Source organism: Saccoglossus kowalevskii, chromosome 6 (assembly GCF_978046115.1).
Source record: "Saccoglossus kowalevskii chromosome 6, keSacKowa6.1, whole genome shotgun sequence".
Lineage (NCBI taxonomy): Eukaryota > Metazoa > Hemichordata > Enteropneusta > Harrimaniidae > Saccoglossus > Saccoglossus kowalevskii.
The window spans coordinates 1,453,884-1,469,720 of record NC_140646.1 but is presented as its reverse complement, the minus strand read 5'-3'; the positions used below and the strand labels follow the sequence as shown (position 1 = coordinate 1,469,720).

The 15,837-nt window shown below is 36.0% G+C and overlaps 1 protein-coding gene across 1 annotated transcript in view; it reads right to left on the bottom strand.

Moving 5' to 3' along the window:
- Positions 1-3,259: 3,259 nt before the first annotated feature.
- Positions 3,260-15,837, bottom strand: part of LOC146741458 (uncharacterized) — a 50,567-nt gene continuing 37,989 nt past the window's right edge. Inside the window, exon 2 of the mRNA XM_085499940.1 lies at positions 3,260-12,468. Coding sequence (XP_085356066.1) covers positions 5,090-12,433 — 7,344 coding nt within the window. The 5' untranslated portion in view covers positions 12,434-12,468 and the 3' untranslated portion in view covers positions 3,260-5,089. The remainder of the gene's footprint in view (positions 12,469-15,837) is intronic.

The following is a 15,837-nucleotide window of genomic DNA, read 5'->3' as shown; positions in this document are numbered from 1 at the left end:
CGTTGGCCAGGGTAGGGTGCATTCGAATTCTACACCATCAATTGAACACGTTGGCCAGGGTAGGGTGCATTCGAACAGCTGACTAACGCCAATTATGATGAAAGTATTAAGACAATATTAGAATTAGAATGGTTATTTCAATGTCAAACCTGACAAACCTGACAAAAACAAAAGTTGTTTTCTGACGAGGAACACTGAAAAACACAGAAAAACTCTATTATAATGAACAAAATATTACCTGTGTAGATATGTACAACTACCTGGGTATAAACATAACGTCAAATGGCTGCTACACTGAAGCCAAACAACATTTAACAGATAAGGCAGCCCGAGCAATGTATGCATTGAAACAGTTCCTACCACCAGAAACAAATTGTAGAACTTTCATCCATCTTTTTAAAAGGTGTATTCAACCAATATTATTGTATGGGTTTGGAATCTGTGGTCATGAAATTCAAAATTACAACAAATAGGACAAAACAATAACAGAAAAAACATAATTGAATTTTTACGAACTACTATAACTGAACAAATTTGTGGCAAACATTGCATGCAGAGCCGAAGTAGGAGAATTCCCACTCTTAGTAGATATTCAGATCAATTTAATAAAATACTGGACTCGTATCAGTAAATTACCAGACAATAATATCACAAAACAAGCATACCTTGAACACAAGAAATCCAATTTACAACGGTACTCTTCAATACAAAAAATGACGAACAACATGAATTTTGAATAACAGAATCATTTATTAACAAATCATATACAGCAAATTGGCAAAAAATACATAAAGTTCTGGGAAAAAAATATACCTGAAAAAACAAAACTGAGAACTCATGAAAAAATCAAAGACTCTTATAATTCTGAAAAATGCTTGGGTGTGCTGAATTTGAAACAAAGAATTTTAATGACAAAATTTCAGACTAGTAATCACAATTTAGCAATAGAAAAAGGAAGGCATATGCAACCAAAATACCTACTGAAAATAGAATTTTCAAACAATGTACACAGAATAAAATAGAAGATGAACTGCACTTTGTCATGATATGCTCACAATATAAAGTAATACGCCAACAAATCATTCAAGACATTACATTTCCACAAGAAACACAGAATGATTTCTAGAAATATAACAGTTAACACACATGTAATGATATACTATGAATGTAAATATCGTGTTGCCAAAATGTTATTTCTACTGTACGCTTTGCTATAGAATCCCCAATGTAATCCGGCGTTGTTTGTCATCAAAATGTTTGACAACTAGTATTATCTGACATCATCAACATGTATTGTGGGATGACTGTTCAAACCCATGTCAGATAATTAGCACAGTTAATTCCCACACAATTTAAATTTGATGGTAATATAAATGTTCCTATAATTATGGACGACTAGTCTTGGGATAATTTGGTAAGTATGTTCTGAAAACTAGTTGTGTAAACATTACATTTTATCACCGTCATTCATTCTAATATCTAATTTCACACCAGTTCAGATGTATATCACCACAATCATTTCTCATTGTTCAGATGAGTACAATCCACCAACCCTGGAGTGTAATCATTTGGCAGTACATGATATTATACTCATCATTGTTTTACATATGTTAACTGTATATGAGAATAATATACATGGTAACCATCATTCGGCACATTTATTCACTACTAACTATCTGATTGAACTTGTTTTACAAATTATTATTTAATTACTGACGACGACAACGACTATTATCAGCATTATTTCAATTACCCATAGTATCATTTGTAATGTACGGTAGTTATTGAAGGATACGAGGAACGCAGACGGGAGTGAAGCTCAAAATTTTAACGATTGCACGACACATTCGAGTACCTTCTCCGGTCTATGACACGTCAACCGCAACACGTCAGCTGACCAATCACATTCGACTAATTGTGTTGATGAAAATATGTACAACTATTTCGGGCTTTGTTTTCATTGTTCACATACATTTACATATCAAAGATATCACTGGTGGACGAGGTTACATTGCACTTTACTGTGGCTACACCTTAAACATGACAAGGTGCAAACACAGACACTGACATCGATTTCCTACTTGCGCAGAGCGTTTGGATTTCGAACTAGGGCCATCGATTATAAGTAAATTAATAATTGCTATTTATGACAAACATGGACAGGTCAGAACGAGTTCTTTTTGTACGCTAACTATAACCCTAATCATAACCCCAATTTAATTGTATATGCCCCTCCGTAGGACACCAATAGTAATTTACGGGGGAATATACAATTGAATTGGGGGCTGGGTTAGAGTTGAGGGCACAAAAAGAACCCTTTCTACGCCAAAATCTATAGTACAAATCTACATTTGCGATGCATAACAAGAGACATTCTAAGGCGTGTATATGCAGAGAACGTCTACCGGAATCCATCGTATATTGCACTCATACTCTCAGTTATTTTACCTTTCTCTTTATTAAAAAAAACACCTTTGTACTTTATGTACATGCCGGGAACAGAAAAGATAAAACGAGTTAAATTTGTTTGATGACGTGGTAAATCAATTTTTATCACGAGAACAAGAATGGTATTTATCGTCCGCGCCCATCCTCTTCTCTTAGCAAATATAGATATTCCCTAGGTGAACGACCGGCATAAAAAGGTGATCTTTACGGCGATTCCTTTCGGATTACAAAATATACACTCTACATACGGACTAGAATACTGTGTTTGACCTAGACTAGTCCCATAATAAAAAGAATACTGATTTATACAAGAAACACGGTAATAAACATACCTACGACACAAACAAGAATAGGGTCAAGGACAATCCGTTACATTTGGTAAATAAACTATTTACTAGAAGCGCTCATACTTCAATAGAGCGTCGTCTCTCTCTTCGGAATTTATTCTCAGGCATATACCTACGTCAATATACCCTAAGATGGCCTTATTGTTAGAACCTTGGAAATCACAATACGGATTTGTTTGTTTCATCCATTCACTTAAAGGGTTGGCCTCATCAATCAAGTCATTATTCATCCAATCCCATGTAAACTGCGACGTAAAATCACGTCATAAAAGTGAAACAGTGCAGTTGCCCTTATATCCTTTGACGAATTTCATGAACACAAAAGTAGACTATCACACCATTTTGGTTGTTGCACACACCCAATCTAAACAGATGAATTGATAACACTTTTGTGTTAAAAGTATTACCAGAGAACATTCCATCATCTTTATATTCGTCATTCACACAATATATTACTAGACATGTCAAATCGGGTAATTTTATTTACACATTCAAAGAATCAAGGCTGACACATACAGCATGGGGGAAATGTTGTCACAATGAGGGATACTGTGGTCGTATTTGTATTCCGAAACAGATCTAAAAATGTATGAATTAATTGCGCATTTGTGATTTTATCACATACAAAAGTCGAAAAATAAACTCTTTGTGACAACATGTTCACTCATACACGCATGCTGTGTAAATATTTTTGAAAAGTCCATTACTACGAACTTGTAATCAAAAAACATATTATAAACACTGGTATTGATTATATCATACACAAATTACAGTAATTATTTGTAATCAGACGATTGTCCATATAATCATATTTATAAAACGCCTACACGTCAATTTAAAATCAAATTATGTAAATTCGGCAATTCTATAGTTAAAACTTGTAAACACTAGTTTGGCGTCTACAACATCGAACCACATGCAGACGTTAACTACAAAATCCAGGCTAGATTTGGAAATGTCCACCTCGGAAATGCAAACGTTAACGCGGATGTGACCTATAAATATGCACGCATACCCGTGGGTGTTTCTGCATTTTAAAAAACAGTAACTATCTTAGTACTATAGACCCTGTTGTCCTTGTCATGAAGGATAATGCCCATATGAAATATGGCAAGAACAATGGTAAAATACACAAACAATATGTTGCTCAAAAACAGTAATAAACTGACTAGTAAATCTTTTATAACATTACGCCAAAAATAAATGAAATCATTTGATATACTTGAATTAATTGTATTTGTACAATGCTTTAATTATACATGAATGGCTGGATGTAGCTAAAATAACATTATTGTACTTATATAACACCACTAAAACCCTATCACAAATGTGTTTGAAATGAATATCTGCACCTCGTACAAGTAAAAACACAAAATATATACAAATCACCCTAACCTTCCCTGCTACAACACAGTTATCCAGTATATTACAAAACGTTACGCATTTAGGAACAAGTGATCACTTATCTCTCCCACCCCAGGAGTAAATAAACTATACATTCGAGTAGGCAAAAAACTGCAGTCAATGTTTCAATACAACATTGACCTAAATACATTGTCACTGAAGGGAGGCATTTTTTTTTACTGAAGTAGTTACAATAAAACTTTGTGAAATAATGCTTTGTGAAAATATGTTAAACATATTTTCTAGTCATGATTGATGCTAGCATACTACGCGCAGAATATAAACTACACAAATAACATAATTCTGCACACTGAATTGACGCTAAGCATTTACACATTTTCAAAAACCCTTAAAACTTTTCACATGAATACCCATAGATTTAAACCCGTAATGCATGCAATAGCTGGATGTGAACTATACAATAAAAATGTACACATGTGAAGTATATTTTAATATGTTCTGGCCAATCAATATATTATATATATTTTTGGTAAAAAATAACCAATCAAATACACATCTTAAACTTGTAACATTTCAGGTTATAAAAAAAAATATATGGTTTGATTGCTTCGTTCACTGTCTCGTACATTTATTGTATTAATATTGGACTGTTCTGTAATTTGTTTCAGTATATTAGTTTAACGAAAACAGTTTAAGTATATAGATATAATGTGTATATATTACATTTTCTTCCTGCATAGAATTGCTATTCATTCCAATTTGTTTCACTGAATACTATGTATGAACCTCAAGCACAGGATCAGAACCAACACACAGTTAAAAATACATAATTTCAACTTAAATAAAGGAACATCAATCCAATCAATACATGTCTTAACTGTAGATGATTTGCTACAAATTAATACAATAGGTATAAAGTGTAAAACATATTATTTTCTATGCATTTTTCTCCTTCCACGCTTGCAAATACTTTCTCGTGGTATATGTGTTTTAGAGTGCCGCCCTTTGGCCATACTCTTTCCACTATCTTCTGGGAAGAAATGTTTCTTTTCATACTCATGCCTCTTCAACATACCACTTGTTTTAAACTTAAGTCCACAGTGCCTGCACTCGTATGGGTAATTCATTGTATGGCGTTGCATGTGCGCCCTCAGGCCATTCTGCCAATGATATTTGGCTCCACAAAGATCACACCCAAATTTTTTGTCATCATCATGCCTTCTGGAATGTCTCTGAATATCCTCAGGTGTGGCGAATGATCTACCACAGTCGATGTATTTGCACTGAAAGGGTTTTTCAGCTTGACAGACCTCCATATGTTGCTGTAAAATGTCACTGTGGGGTGATGTAAATCCACATAAACTGCACTGAGATTCTTTATTATCCAGCTTGTGGACAACGTTGTAGTGATCTTGCAGGTCACTAGGCGAGCTACATTGCACCTTGCACTTTGAACAGATGGTATAATCAATGTATGCATTTCCAAGATCAACCTTTGGATGATTTATTTCATCAGTACGCTCATCAATATTTGCTGATTCGTCTGTAGAATCCTCTAAGCTATCAGCAGTCATTTCAGATACCTGGGAAGTTTCTGAAATTTCAGATGCCTGCCTTTCCAGACTATTCTTTCTTTGGTCGCGCAAAGTATAAGCCCCTATTGTTGCCTCTTGTTCTTGGTACTTTTTCTTCTGTTTGTTAAAATGTTCTAGCTTTATATGTATTCTGAGCTCTTTTCTAGAGTAGTCAGAATAGAAACAGAAAGGACACTTGTGTTTTCCAGACTTCACGAAAGATTTTAAAATTTCAGAGTCTGAACTGGGGTCACTCTTCTTGGTACCTGTAGCATCATTGTTATACGATGTTATACGACGCTTTTTAACTTTGGTGGTTACTTCTGCTGGTGTTGGAGAATCTCTGACAGAAGATGAACGTTTTTTCCCCAAATTAGATACTAATATAGCAGATCTATCTACATTGTCTTTAGATGTGTTCTCCTTTATTGTAGTCTTGCCATCCAATGTATCATTTGATTTGTTGGCTTGCTCAGTTTGTGATAGGACTTGTTTTTCAGATGATGATATAATGTTTCCTTGTATCATCTGTTTGGTTATTGGATGACAAAACTGTGTTTGAGGTGGCGATAACTGCTTATCTTGTGGAATTATGCGGGTGACTGCAACTGAAGAGGAGACTGGTATTTGATCACTCTGATTACGCTTGTCATCTTGTGGAGTCACATTAGAAAACAAAGTTGCGTTATCAGGCTGATGTTTGGGTAGAGTGGCCACATTGATAGACATTGTTGTGTTTGGTACTGCAAACCTTTGTAGTGAGCCAGCAAGAGGAGTATTTGGGTAACTAGTAGGAAGAACACCTGGACGGGGTGAAGCTTGGGAGGCTAATCTAGGTACCATTCTTGATTGGCAGGCACTTGAGGTCGTATGAGTCATGCCAGAGTTCAATACAGGCTGAACAGGCAATTCGGCAACTCTAGGGTAGGGTTCCAATGCGACATTATTCTGAACAGAATTGGCGTACCTAGTTGCAACAGTCTGGGCCTTGACAGGTGTAGGGACACTTACACAAGAAGTAGGTATATGTGACGATGCAATAGAATCACTTTTATGCTGTGAAACCATGAGCGCAGTAGTGCGAATCATGTCATTTGATGGAATGATTATATTCTGTTGGCAAAAGGGTGTAGTCTGAACCATCAGTGGCTGTGTATTTGGTGTGGTTGACTCAACATTACTCTGATGACCGGAGTCAGTTGGTACAAAGGACCGTGTCATATTTACAACTGGTGTTCGGAACAAATCAGGATTAGATGTTCTGTTCGTAAATCTCTGAACCATTTGAAAGGGGGGCATTTGTGTTATACTTGACTGAACTTGACTTGTGAGTGATGACCTGGATGTCTTGGATGGACAAGAGGTGACCACCTCGTCAACATGTTCCATTACATGCATAGGATTAGTTGCTTTGCTCATGTGGGCTACTGTTTGGTTCAATGAAGCAGAAGTCGTCACTGTGGGATTTTGGTGCACAACCTTCAAAAGAGGAGTATGCTCTGACATTTGAGGTATGCAATCGGTTCTTGCAGTTGCTCCAGACGAATGAGCCACAGGAGGATAATAGTGTTTTGTTGATGCACGCATTGCTATAGCAGATCCAGTAGAAGCAACAACATTCCGTTTTCGCAGGGCAGCATTTGAGGCACTAGATATTTCTTGATGTGTTTGTCTACTGATTGTGTGAATCGAATATTGTCCTTTTTTCGCTGCTTGGGGATCATATTCACTAAGACTCCTAACATTAGTTATAACTATTGGTGGTTGATCAGTTATTGCCCGATATGCAGGCGATTGTGTAGCATCACAAAGCATATTCATGCATCGAGGAACATTTTTTATTTGATTGTATTTGTTACATTGAAGATCACCTTGAATATCAGTTAGGCATACATTTGAGACTTTGTTTCGAGATATATAGGAACGGTTATTGCTCGATAAGGATAGAGGAATTCCTTGATGCAATTTTGATGTAGATTGTCCAAGCACTAGAGATGTTGGTAGATGGCTGGTGATTGAATTTGACTTGACTGTCAGGTCCAATGGGTTGTCAGTTAAGCTCAATGATTCACTCTGAATCTCATTGACACTTGTGTGTTGCGCCCTGGCACTGGTGCTAAGATCCAATGGAGAACTAACTTGTTGGAATACCTCAGGTTCACGGTTTGGGGGGTAAATTATAGTGCGTTCTGGATCTCTTTCCCTGAGTGTTCTTACTTTGTTGGACACACCCAACACCTTAGCATAGACTGCTGGAAGTTCTCCATCATTATTGTTTGGGGGCATCCCAAAGGGCACATCATGAATCACACTCAGTGGATCAGTAGGTGGAAGCCTATTGACTATATTAGCCATGTTGTTGATTTCCTTTGATACTTTAGATAAATCAGGTTTGCATTGAATTAAAGTATTATCCCGTGGTGTGATAACAGGATGCGTAACTGGAACCACCATTTGTGTTTGACTAATAGCTCCATGTAATGGCTGGCATAGCAACATACTCGAAGATAGTTTTCCGGGTGATGCTAACTGCTGTTCACTTGCATTTCTTTTATTTATTTGACTTTCAACAGCAACAAGTTGTTGGTCGTGCATTTGCATAATGTTGGCTTGCTGGGGAAACCTAAACTGACGTTGAATAACTGGTAAATGGGTTCCTTGGGAAATATCTGTTTGCTGCATCCTAGCATGAATTTGTCTAGAAAGGTTCTGTTCCTGTAGTTTAGTATATTGTTCAAATCCAACGTTCAGTAATTGACCAGGAAAATGTTTAACAGGAGTTGTTGCTACTCTGTTGACAGATAAATGTTGTTGAGGTGATATACCAGACTTTTCTGACAATGCACCTGATTGAGGAGACATTTCAACATTCGAAAGTATCTGTTGTTTGTTACTCGCATTTTGGAAAGCTCTTTGAAATGCAATTGGCTGTGCATTTTGTGTCAAAACATTCTTTTGTGAAGAGTGTGTAAGTTGTTCTGTTTTACTGAAGAATGACTTGGAAAAAGGCCTCCCAGGTGCTGGCGGAAGTACTTTTGGTTTAGAGCGAAGAGTGGAATCTTGTTTTGTTTCAACAATCGTATGTTGCACAGGAAGGTTTGATAAGGTTTCTTGAGCAAGCATTGCTTTCATAACTGGCATCCTAATTTGTGAAGACTCACCATGATGAGTCACAGCATTAAAAGGGTGACTCAACTGGTATTCCAGGTGTGAAGTATGGTACTGGAAAGGACTGTCAACAATGACAGGAACTTTGATAGGGCTGGGGTGAGTAGATTTTTGTGTTTGTTCACATTGTTGTATAAATTGTCTTTGTGATACATGTTGATGAGCTGGTGTGGGGTTAGTTCTGGAGGATAAGTCCAATACACCAGATTGCTTCTGTTCTTCGTTTGTACATACATCCTTTTGCATAATTTGGTTTTGCAACTGTTCTATTTGTTTTTTGGTGACATTAATTGTTTTTTCTCCAGTAGCAAGATCATCACACATGACAGGTCTGTAGTGGATCAATGATTTAGGAATATACTGTGTAGTCCCGACTGAAATTCTGACAGAATCGTCTTTAGGAATGGCATCTTGGGGATGTGATGTGATCATGGTGGCATCGTGATCTCTGGAAAGTAGAGTACTGATACGGCAAGGAGTCGTGTAAACCATTCGTTCATTCCCATATGTTTGGTTAATTGCAGATGCACAAGTGTTAGACAGATGCATTCTGGGAGACATTTGATACTGCATATTTGTGACATCTGAAATAGTCCTATTCTCTTTATTAATTGTGTCATTGAACATAGATGTATTGTGGGTGGTGACATTTATGGCTTGGGATATCTGACTATCATAACAATTTGTCATCACTGGAATGGAAACTCTTTTACTCAGGTCAACTGGGTCAGAATCTTGAGAAGAACAAGTTATCGGCATGTTAACACTGGATTCCCTGTCTACAGATGTAGGCATGTGACTGATACCCTGATGATGCAAGAAATGTTGGTGTGTGAAATTTTGAAATAGTAACTGAACATCACTGGCCAGAGGATGACCTTTTTGGAGCTGGGTTCTCTCATACTTGGTACCTGGACAGTCTGAGAATCTACTAAAACAATTCACTGAATATTCAGCTGTTGTAGATTCATCTGCAAAGGCGTTATTTCTTGTTTCACCTTGAACATTTGTTGAGACTGATTCTGTGTGTTGAAGTCTGGTGAATCGGTTCGCTTCAGCTAATTTTTCAAGGTACATGGATGCAGGAACAGGTGATGCAAGTGATGGAGAAGTTACATTATCACAAGGTTCAGCAGTTGGTCGTTTCAATTCAAACAGAGATTCATTGTCTGCTGTTGAGTTTCCATCAGCTTCATTTTCTTTATGTTTGCGTCTGTAGTGAAAATTCAGACCTTTGTAACTTGCAAACAATAAGTGGCAATTTGGGCATTCATATGCAATCTGCATTTGTCCAGCAGAATTATGCCTCATTTTGGCTGTAATATCCATACACCCTATTTGAAAGTTCTTACTGCGAACAGTAAATTCCATCTCAGGTTGAAAATCAGACAAATTCTCCCTACAGGTATGGATATGCTGCTTGTGGCCACAAATGTCTCTTTTTATGACTGCTGCAATCCGCACAATATCACTGACTTTTGCGGACAAGGGTTTTTTAATATGCACATCCACTTTAGTGCTATCAATTTCTCTCAAATGTTCTGCTTTCTTATCTAAAAGTTCATGTAGAGAAAGATTGTCATTTGCAAGCATTGCTTTTGGGTCAACTGTGCTACTAGATTTCTCATTATATTCATAATACTCAACATGTTTATCTTGTACTGTTTGCCCTTGCTCTTTGAGAGTTACAGGTAGGTCCATTCCTACAGCAATAGACTGTAACTGTGACAATGTATTCAGTGATGATAGGGAATCAGACTTCTCATACAGGGTGCATTTAGATGTACTGTCCAAATCAAATTCATTCTCCAGAATATCAATTACATCCATTTGTGTATTTGACTGTTCAGTTTGTACATCGGTTGTCTGACATCTATCAGCCGTAGTTTTCTCAGTTGATATTGTAGACTCACTATCTGTTGCTAGACCTGTATCTTCATTTTGCCCAAAACCAATATGATCTGGACTACATGTACTGTGGACAGGTTGTTCAGGACTAGACAGAGGATTATCATTACCTTCTGCCTGAACATTTTCTTTGACATGCACAATTCTGCCATCTGACAGCAATGTACTGCACTCCATCTTCAATGTATTGTCTTTACAAGTCATCCCATCTCTCTTCTCAGGTTTCTGATTGTGTTCTTTTGGCCCATTAATTATACATACAGTTGAACCTTTTTGCTCACATAGATAAGTGTCATTATATGCGTGTGTTTCAAATTTATGATGATTATGTATACCAATAAATGGTTCTAAATTTGGCGGTTGCAAACTATCTGAAGACAAGTCAGTCATCAACAATCTTGAAGACACTGATGAAACCTGATTCAATCTAGGTGGAGACAAGCATCTCTGAGGCTTTTTCTTTCTTAGTCGCTTATGTATTCTTTCTTTTCTTACTCTTGCCCATTCTTCTGATGATTTTTCTCCCTTCCCATGCTCTGCTATGTCACTATCAAGGGATTTCAGAGTCCTGCATTCCTTTTCCAAGTCTATTGGTGTCAATACCACAAGTAACTGCTTTGGCATATGGCCTTTAACATCAGACATTGGTTCCACTTTAATAGGCTTGTTTCTGTGGAATTTCACATTTGCTACACTGTTTGCTTCCTGAAGAGTACTTGATTGTTCAGAACTGTTTGTTATATGACTCACAAGGCCAATAGATGTAGGTGTTTGCATGCCACTTTTCATTACAGAAGTAGTGAGGAGTGTGTCAAGGCTAGGTGAATCATTGACATGAGAAAGGAATGTTTCTTTTAATTTGGCATTATAATCTTCGTATATACATCGCAGAAAATAATCTAATTGACCTGGATGCGCTCCTTCCACATGTCTTCTTAAATGATCAGCTCTTGTAAAATCTTTTGAGCAGCCACGACATACATAGGGTCTATCTCCAATGTGCCAGCGCATGTGTTGCCCTAGGGTGTAACTGTCCTTTGTGTTAAAAGAGCAGAGGGAACACTGATACTTTTTCATTTTTCTTCTTCTTTTTCTTGAGATCTCATCATCATCGGATTGTTTAACTCCAGATGTTGATAACTTCTCTATGATTTTGAATATTGTCTCCATGACCTCAGCTGGTTCATCATCATTATCATCCTCTGACAAATACTCATTGTCAGCATCATCACTCTTTTGTTCTGAAGTCACTCTGCAAGGTTTAAACTGCTTTCTTGATTTTTTATGCTGACCTGTAATGTCCATTTGTTCAGAACTTAATTCTTGGTCACTTGTTCCTTCAAGAAAATGAAGCTCTTCATCAAACTTATATATGTCTATTTCTGTGTCATTATCCTTCAGACCTATGTCATCATTCTTAGTTCGTTTTAGAGGCATTCCTTGTTTTCGTCTGGACCTCTTGGACTCAGGATCATTGTCCCAGAAATCTGATGTGATATTGTCAAGATACTCTTGAGATGGGTTGCCCTCCATTTGAATGAATGTTTCCCTTTCAATATTCAACTCCACATCATCTGCTCTTGAACTTGTAATTGTTTCATCTTGGTTGACTGCGCTTTCCATTTTAACTAAGGCATGTGTCAAACATGGGTTTAATACTGCAAAAAAATGAAGAAAACAAACAGGTAAATATACTGTATTTGATTGTTAGGAAACAACACTATTTATATACATATATATAGAAGAGTACAAGTTTGCGCAGAATAAATGAATGAATGAATGAATGAATGAATGAATGAATAAATAAATGAATGCATAAATAAATAAATTTTAAAGACAGTAGAATTTTGAAAATTCACAATAACTTCACTAAATATTTCAGTGGAAAAGTAATAGAATTAGTGATTTTCATAAAGTTGATAGACAATCATTTATACTAAAAGCTCAGCCTGCCATCTTTCATGTAAGAGCTAATTAAAACAGTACCTGTGTACATCACATGTGTACCAAGTTTGAATGAAATCACTTCATGCATGCCCAAAATATAGCCAAGGGCAGACACTAACACGGAACCAAAATTATAAGCCTCTAGAGATGATGACTCGAGTGCATAATGATTAATGGTAGACTTTTGCCATCAATGTAAAGGAGTTGTTTTTATATTTTGTTTATAGTGTTCAAAAACAATAATTGGAACCATCTGATATATATTCATCACGAAAATTTGAATTTCAATGTGTGCATTCACTATAGAAAGCTTTTTACTATAATGCGCAAAGTATATATACACCATTAGCCAGAGAAACACATGATGGGGTATTGAATGTCTAATTTACATATTTTGGGATAAATACAATGAAAACAGGATGGTCCTCTCTGTCGTACACCAAAAATTAAAATGATACATAGGACAAGATAAGATTAATTAAAGACAAAATTACAACTGGAAGAACAATTTATATGTATTTGTATTACATAGTTCCTGTGAGTTTTCACTAACACCAAATGACCACCAGTCGGCCATTTTGAATCTGTCCTGAAGAACAAAACAATGTGCATCAAGTTCTCAAAATGTCTAATGTTTGTACTGAAGACAATTTATCCATACATGATCGCGATTCAGTTCTAGAATGGCAGAAATGCTTCATTTTGATGAATCGTCATCACAAAATATATTGAACCTGTACATTTTCATATTGAATTTAGAGAAGGGTCAAGAACTAATGAGGAAAAGAAAAGGATTTTCAAACACTTTGTGCCATTTCTCGATATATATTATATGCCCACAAAAAACAACAATTTGGATTGTTAAATTTCGTTACCATATACCAAAGATGCTAACCCATTATTCTTCGTCTTTTCACCAACTTTGAACAAAATAAGTCCATCATGTCTGATGAATGACGCACAGATGTGCGGACAAACAGATACATTCCCATAACCCAATAACTTTTAGATTGCCTAGACAAATAATTGCATTACATAGCTCCAGTGAGTCATTTCAAATCTTATGAACAACAATTTGGTTATATCATCAGTATTGCTTGACCAATAACAAACATATCTCAAATACCAATGAATTATATACTCAATGTACTCAATATGAGCTATGTTGGTGAAATGTTTGAGCAAATATGGAGTTTTGGACTTTAATTAGTCTAGTTGATAAGCACAAACATTGTGTACTTTTGAGTGGAAGCATGAAATTTGGCACAATTGTACAGCTGATAATTACCTGATACTATACCAGACTTAATTACTTGCTGGGGTTTATTATTGCTTATTTTGCTGATACGCAGATGTATGTTCCAAATTGAAACCCAGGTAGTATGCATTTATTAGAATGTTATGTTTTCTTTACAAACAAGTGAATTTAAAACTTATAGTGACTATCTCTACAACAGTGAATTCAATAAAAATCACCTGTGTGAAAGTTTCCCCTATAGGCAGACACAATATGACATCACATAGTGACATTTCTTCCAATCAGCATAGGAATGTCCCTCAGTGATGTGGCAGCATTAACAGACACATATACAGGTATATATAATCATAACAACATTTAACAATGTCATTATTTTATCTATGGGGGTGAATGACTGGTTCTTGCCAGCCACTAACTGTACACATTCATAGAAGATGCTATCTGCAACTAGAAGGTGCTGACCAATGTACACTATAGAATAGAATAGAATAGAATTCTTTATTAATACCGTAAAGATAATGTGACATTTCTTTTTTGGTTAACGAGTTAATAAAGTTTTTACATAGTTGAGCGGACATAAAACTATCCGTGAATAGTAAGACAATTTACAATATGTAGGAATATGGCATATGTTGTTTATTTATGTCGGTAATGTATTTCTTATGTTGTAACACTGTTCGATGTACTTTATGGTTTCTTTGATTAGTGAAGTGTTCTTATTACTCATTATTTGTATGAATTTAGTATTGTTTGTCATATCTTGGAATCCATATATACAGGATTTGGCTGTTGAATATAGAATGTCTCTGTTGTTTGCATATAAGGTGCATTCTGTTGTGAAATGTTGTTCATCTTCAATTTTGAGACAGTTTTGACAAATTCTGCTTTGTAGCGGTATTTTAGGTTTTTGATGGCGACCAGTTTCAATTTTCAGTTTGTGGCCACTCATTCTAAATCTTGCAAGTGTCCCTATTGCTTTTCTGTCATTGAGTTTTTGTAAATAGGTTTCCTGTTGGATGTTATTTTTGAATAATTTAAAAGTCTTTAGTTTTGAATCAGTACTGTTCATGTTAGACATCCATGTATTTTTATAGTGTTCCTTACATAATTCTTAAAAGTGCTGTTTTGTTGTTTGTATGTCAACAGGTTTGTTGTATGTTTTTTTCAAATCATGTAGTTTTGATAACCAACTGTTTTTCAACACTGTATTCTCCATCTCTTTAAGTGCATAATATGCTATGTTGTTTTCATCAATGGATTTTAGGTGTTTATAGTATCTGAGAGCTTTGTATTGAATGTTACATAACAGTGGTAGTCGCCCTGTATCCATTCTAACAGCTATGTTACTGGTAGTGTTATTTACATTTACTATATGTCTACAAAAATGTAGGTGGTATTTTTCTGTGCTAGTTTGTCCAGTTTGTGCATAATCCCCATATTTCTCCAGCGTATGTTAAAATTGGTAGTTGAGTTGTTTCAAGTAATTTTGTTTTCAATTTTACATGGTTGTTGTTACTACCACTGAAAAGATGGAGTTGAGCCCTTTCAGTTTTCCTAGCCTTGTCAGATAACCTGTCCATTGTTGTATCCATTGAGCCATTTGTATTACAAGTCATTGTCAATGACACGTCCCCGTTCCGTTCATATTTGAGTGACATATACATTCAAAGCAGATCATGACCGAAAAGCACCTGCATACGTACAACACATTGTGCTAAATCTGAACAAAATCCATCCATGCATGACTGAGATCCGGTTCTGGAATTGTGAAAATACGTGATTTTGATGCATTTTCGGCCTTAAAATGGCCATCATTCCGCTA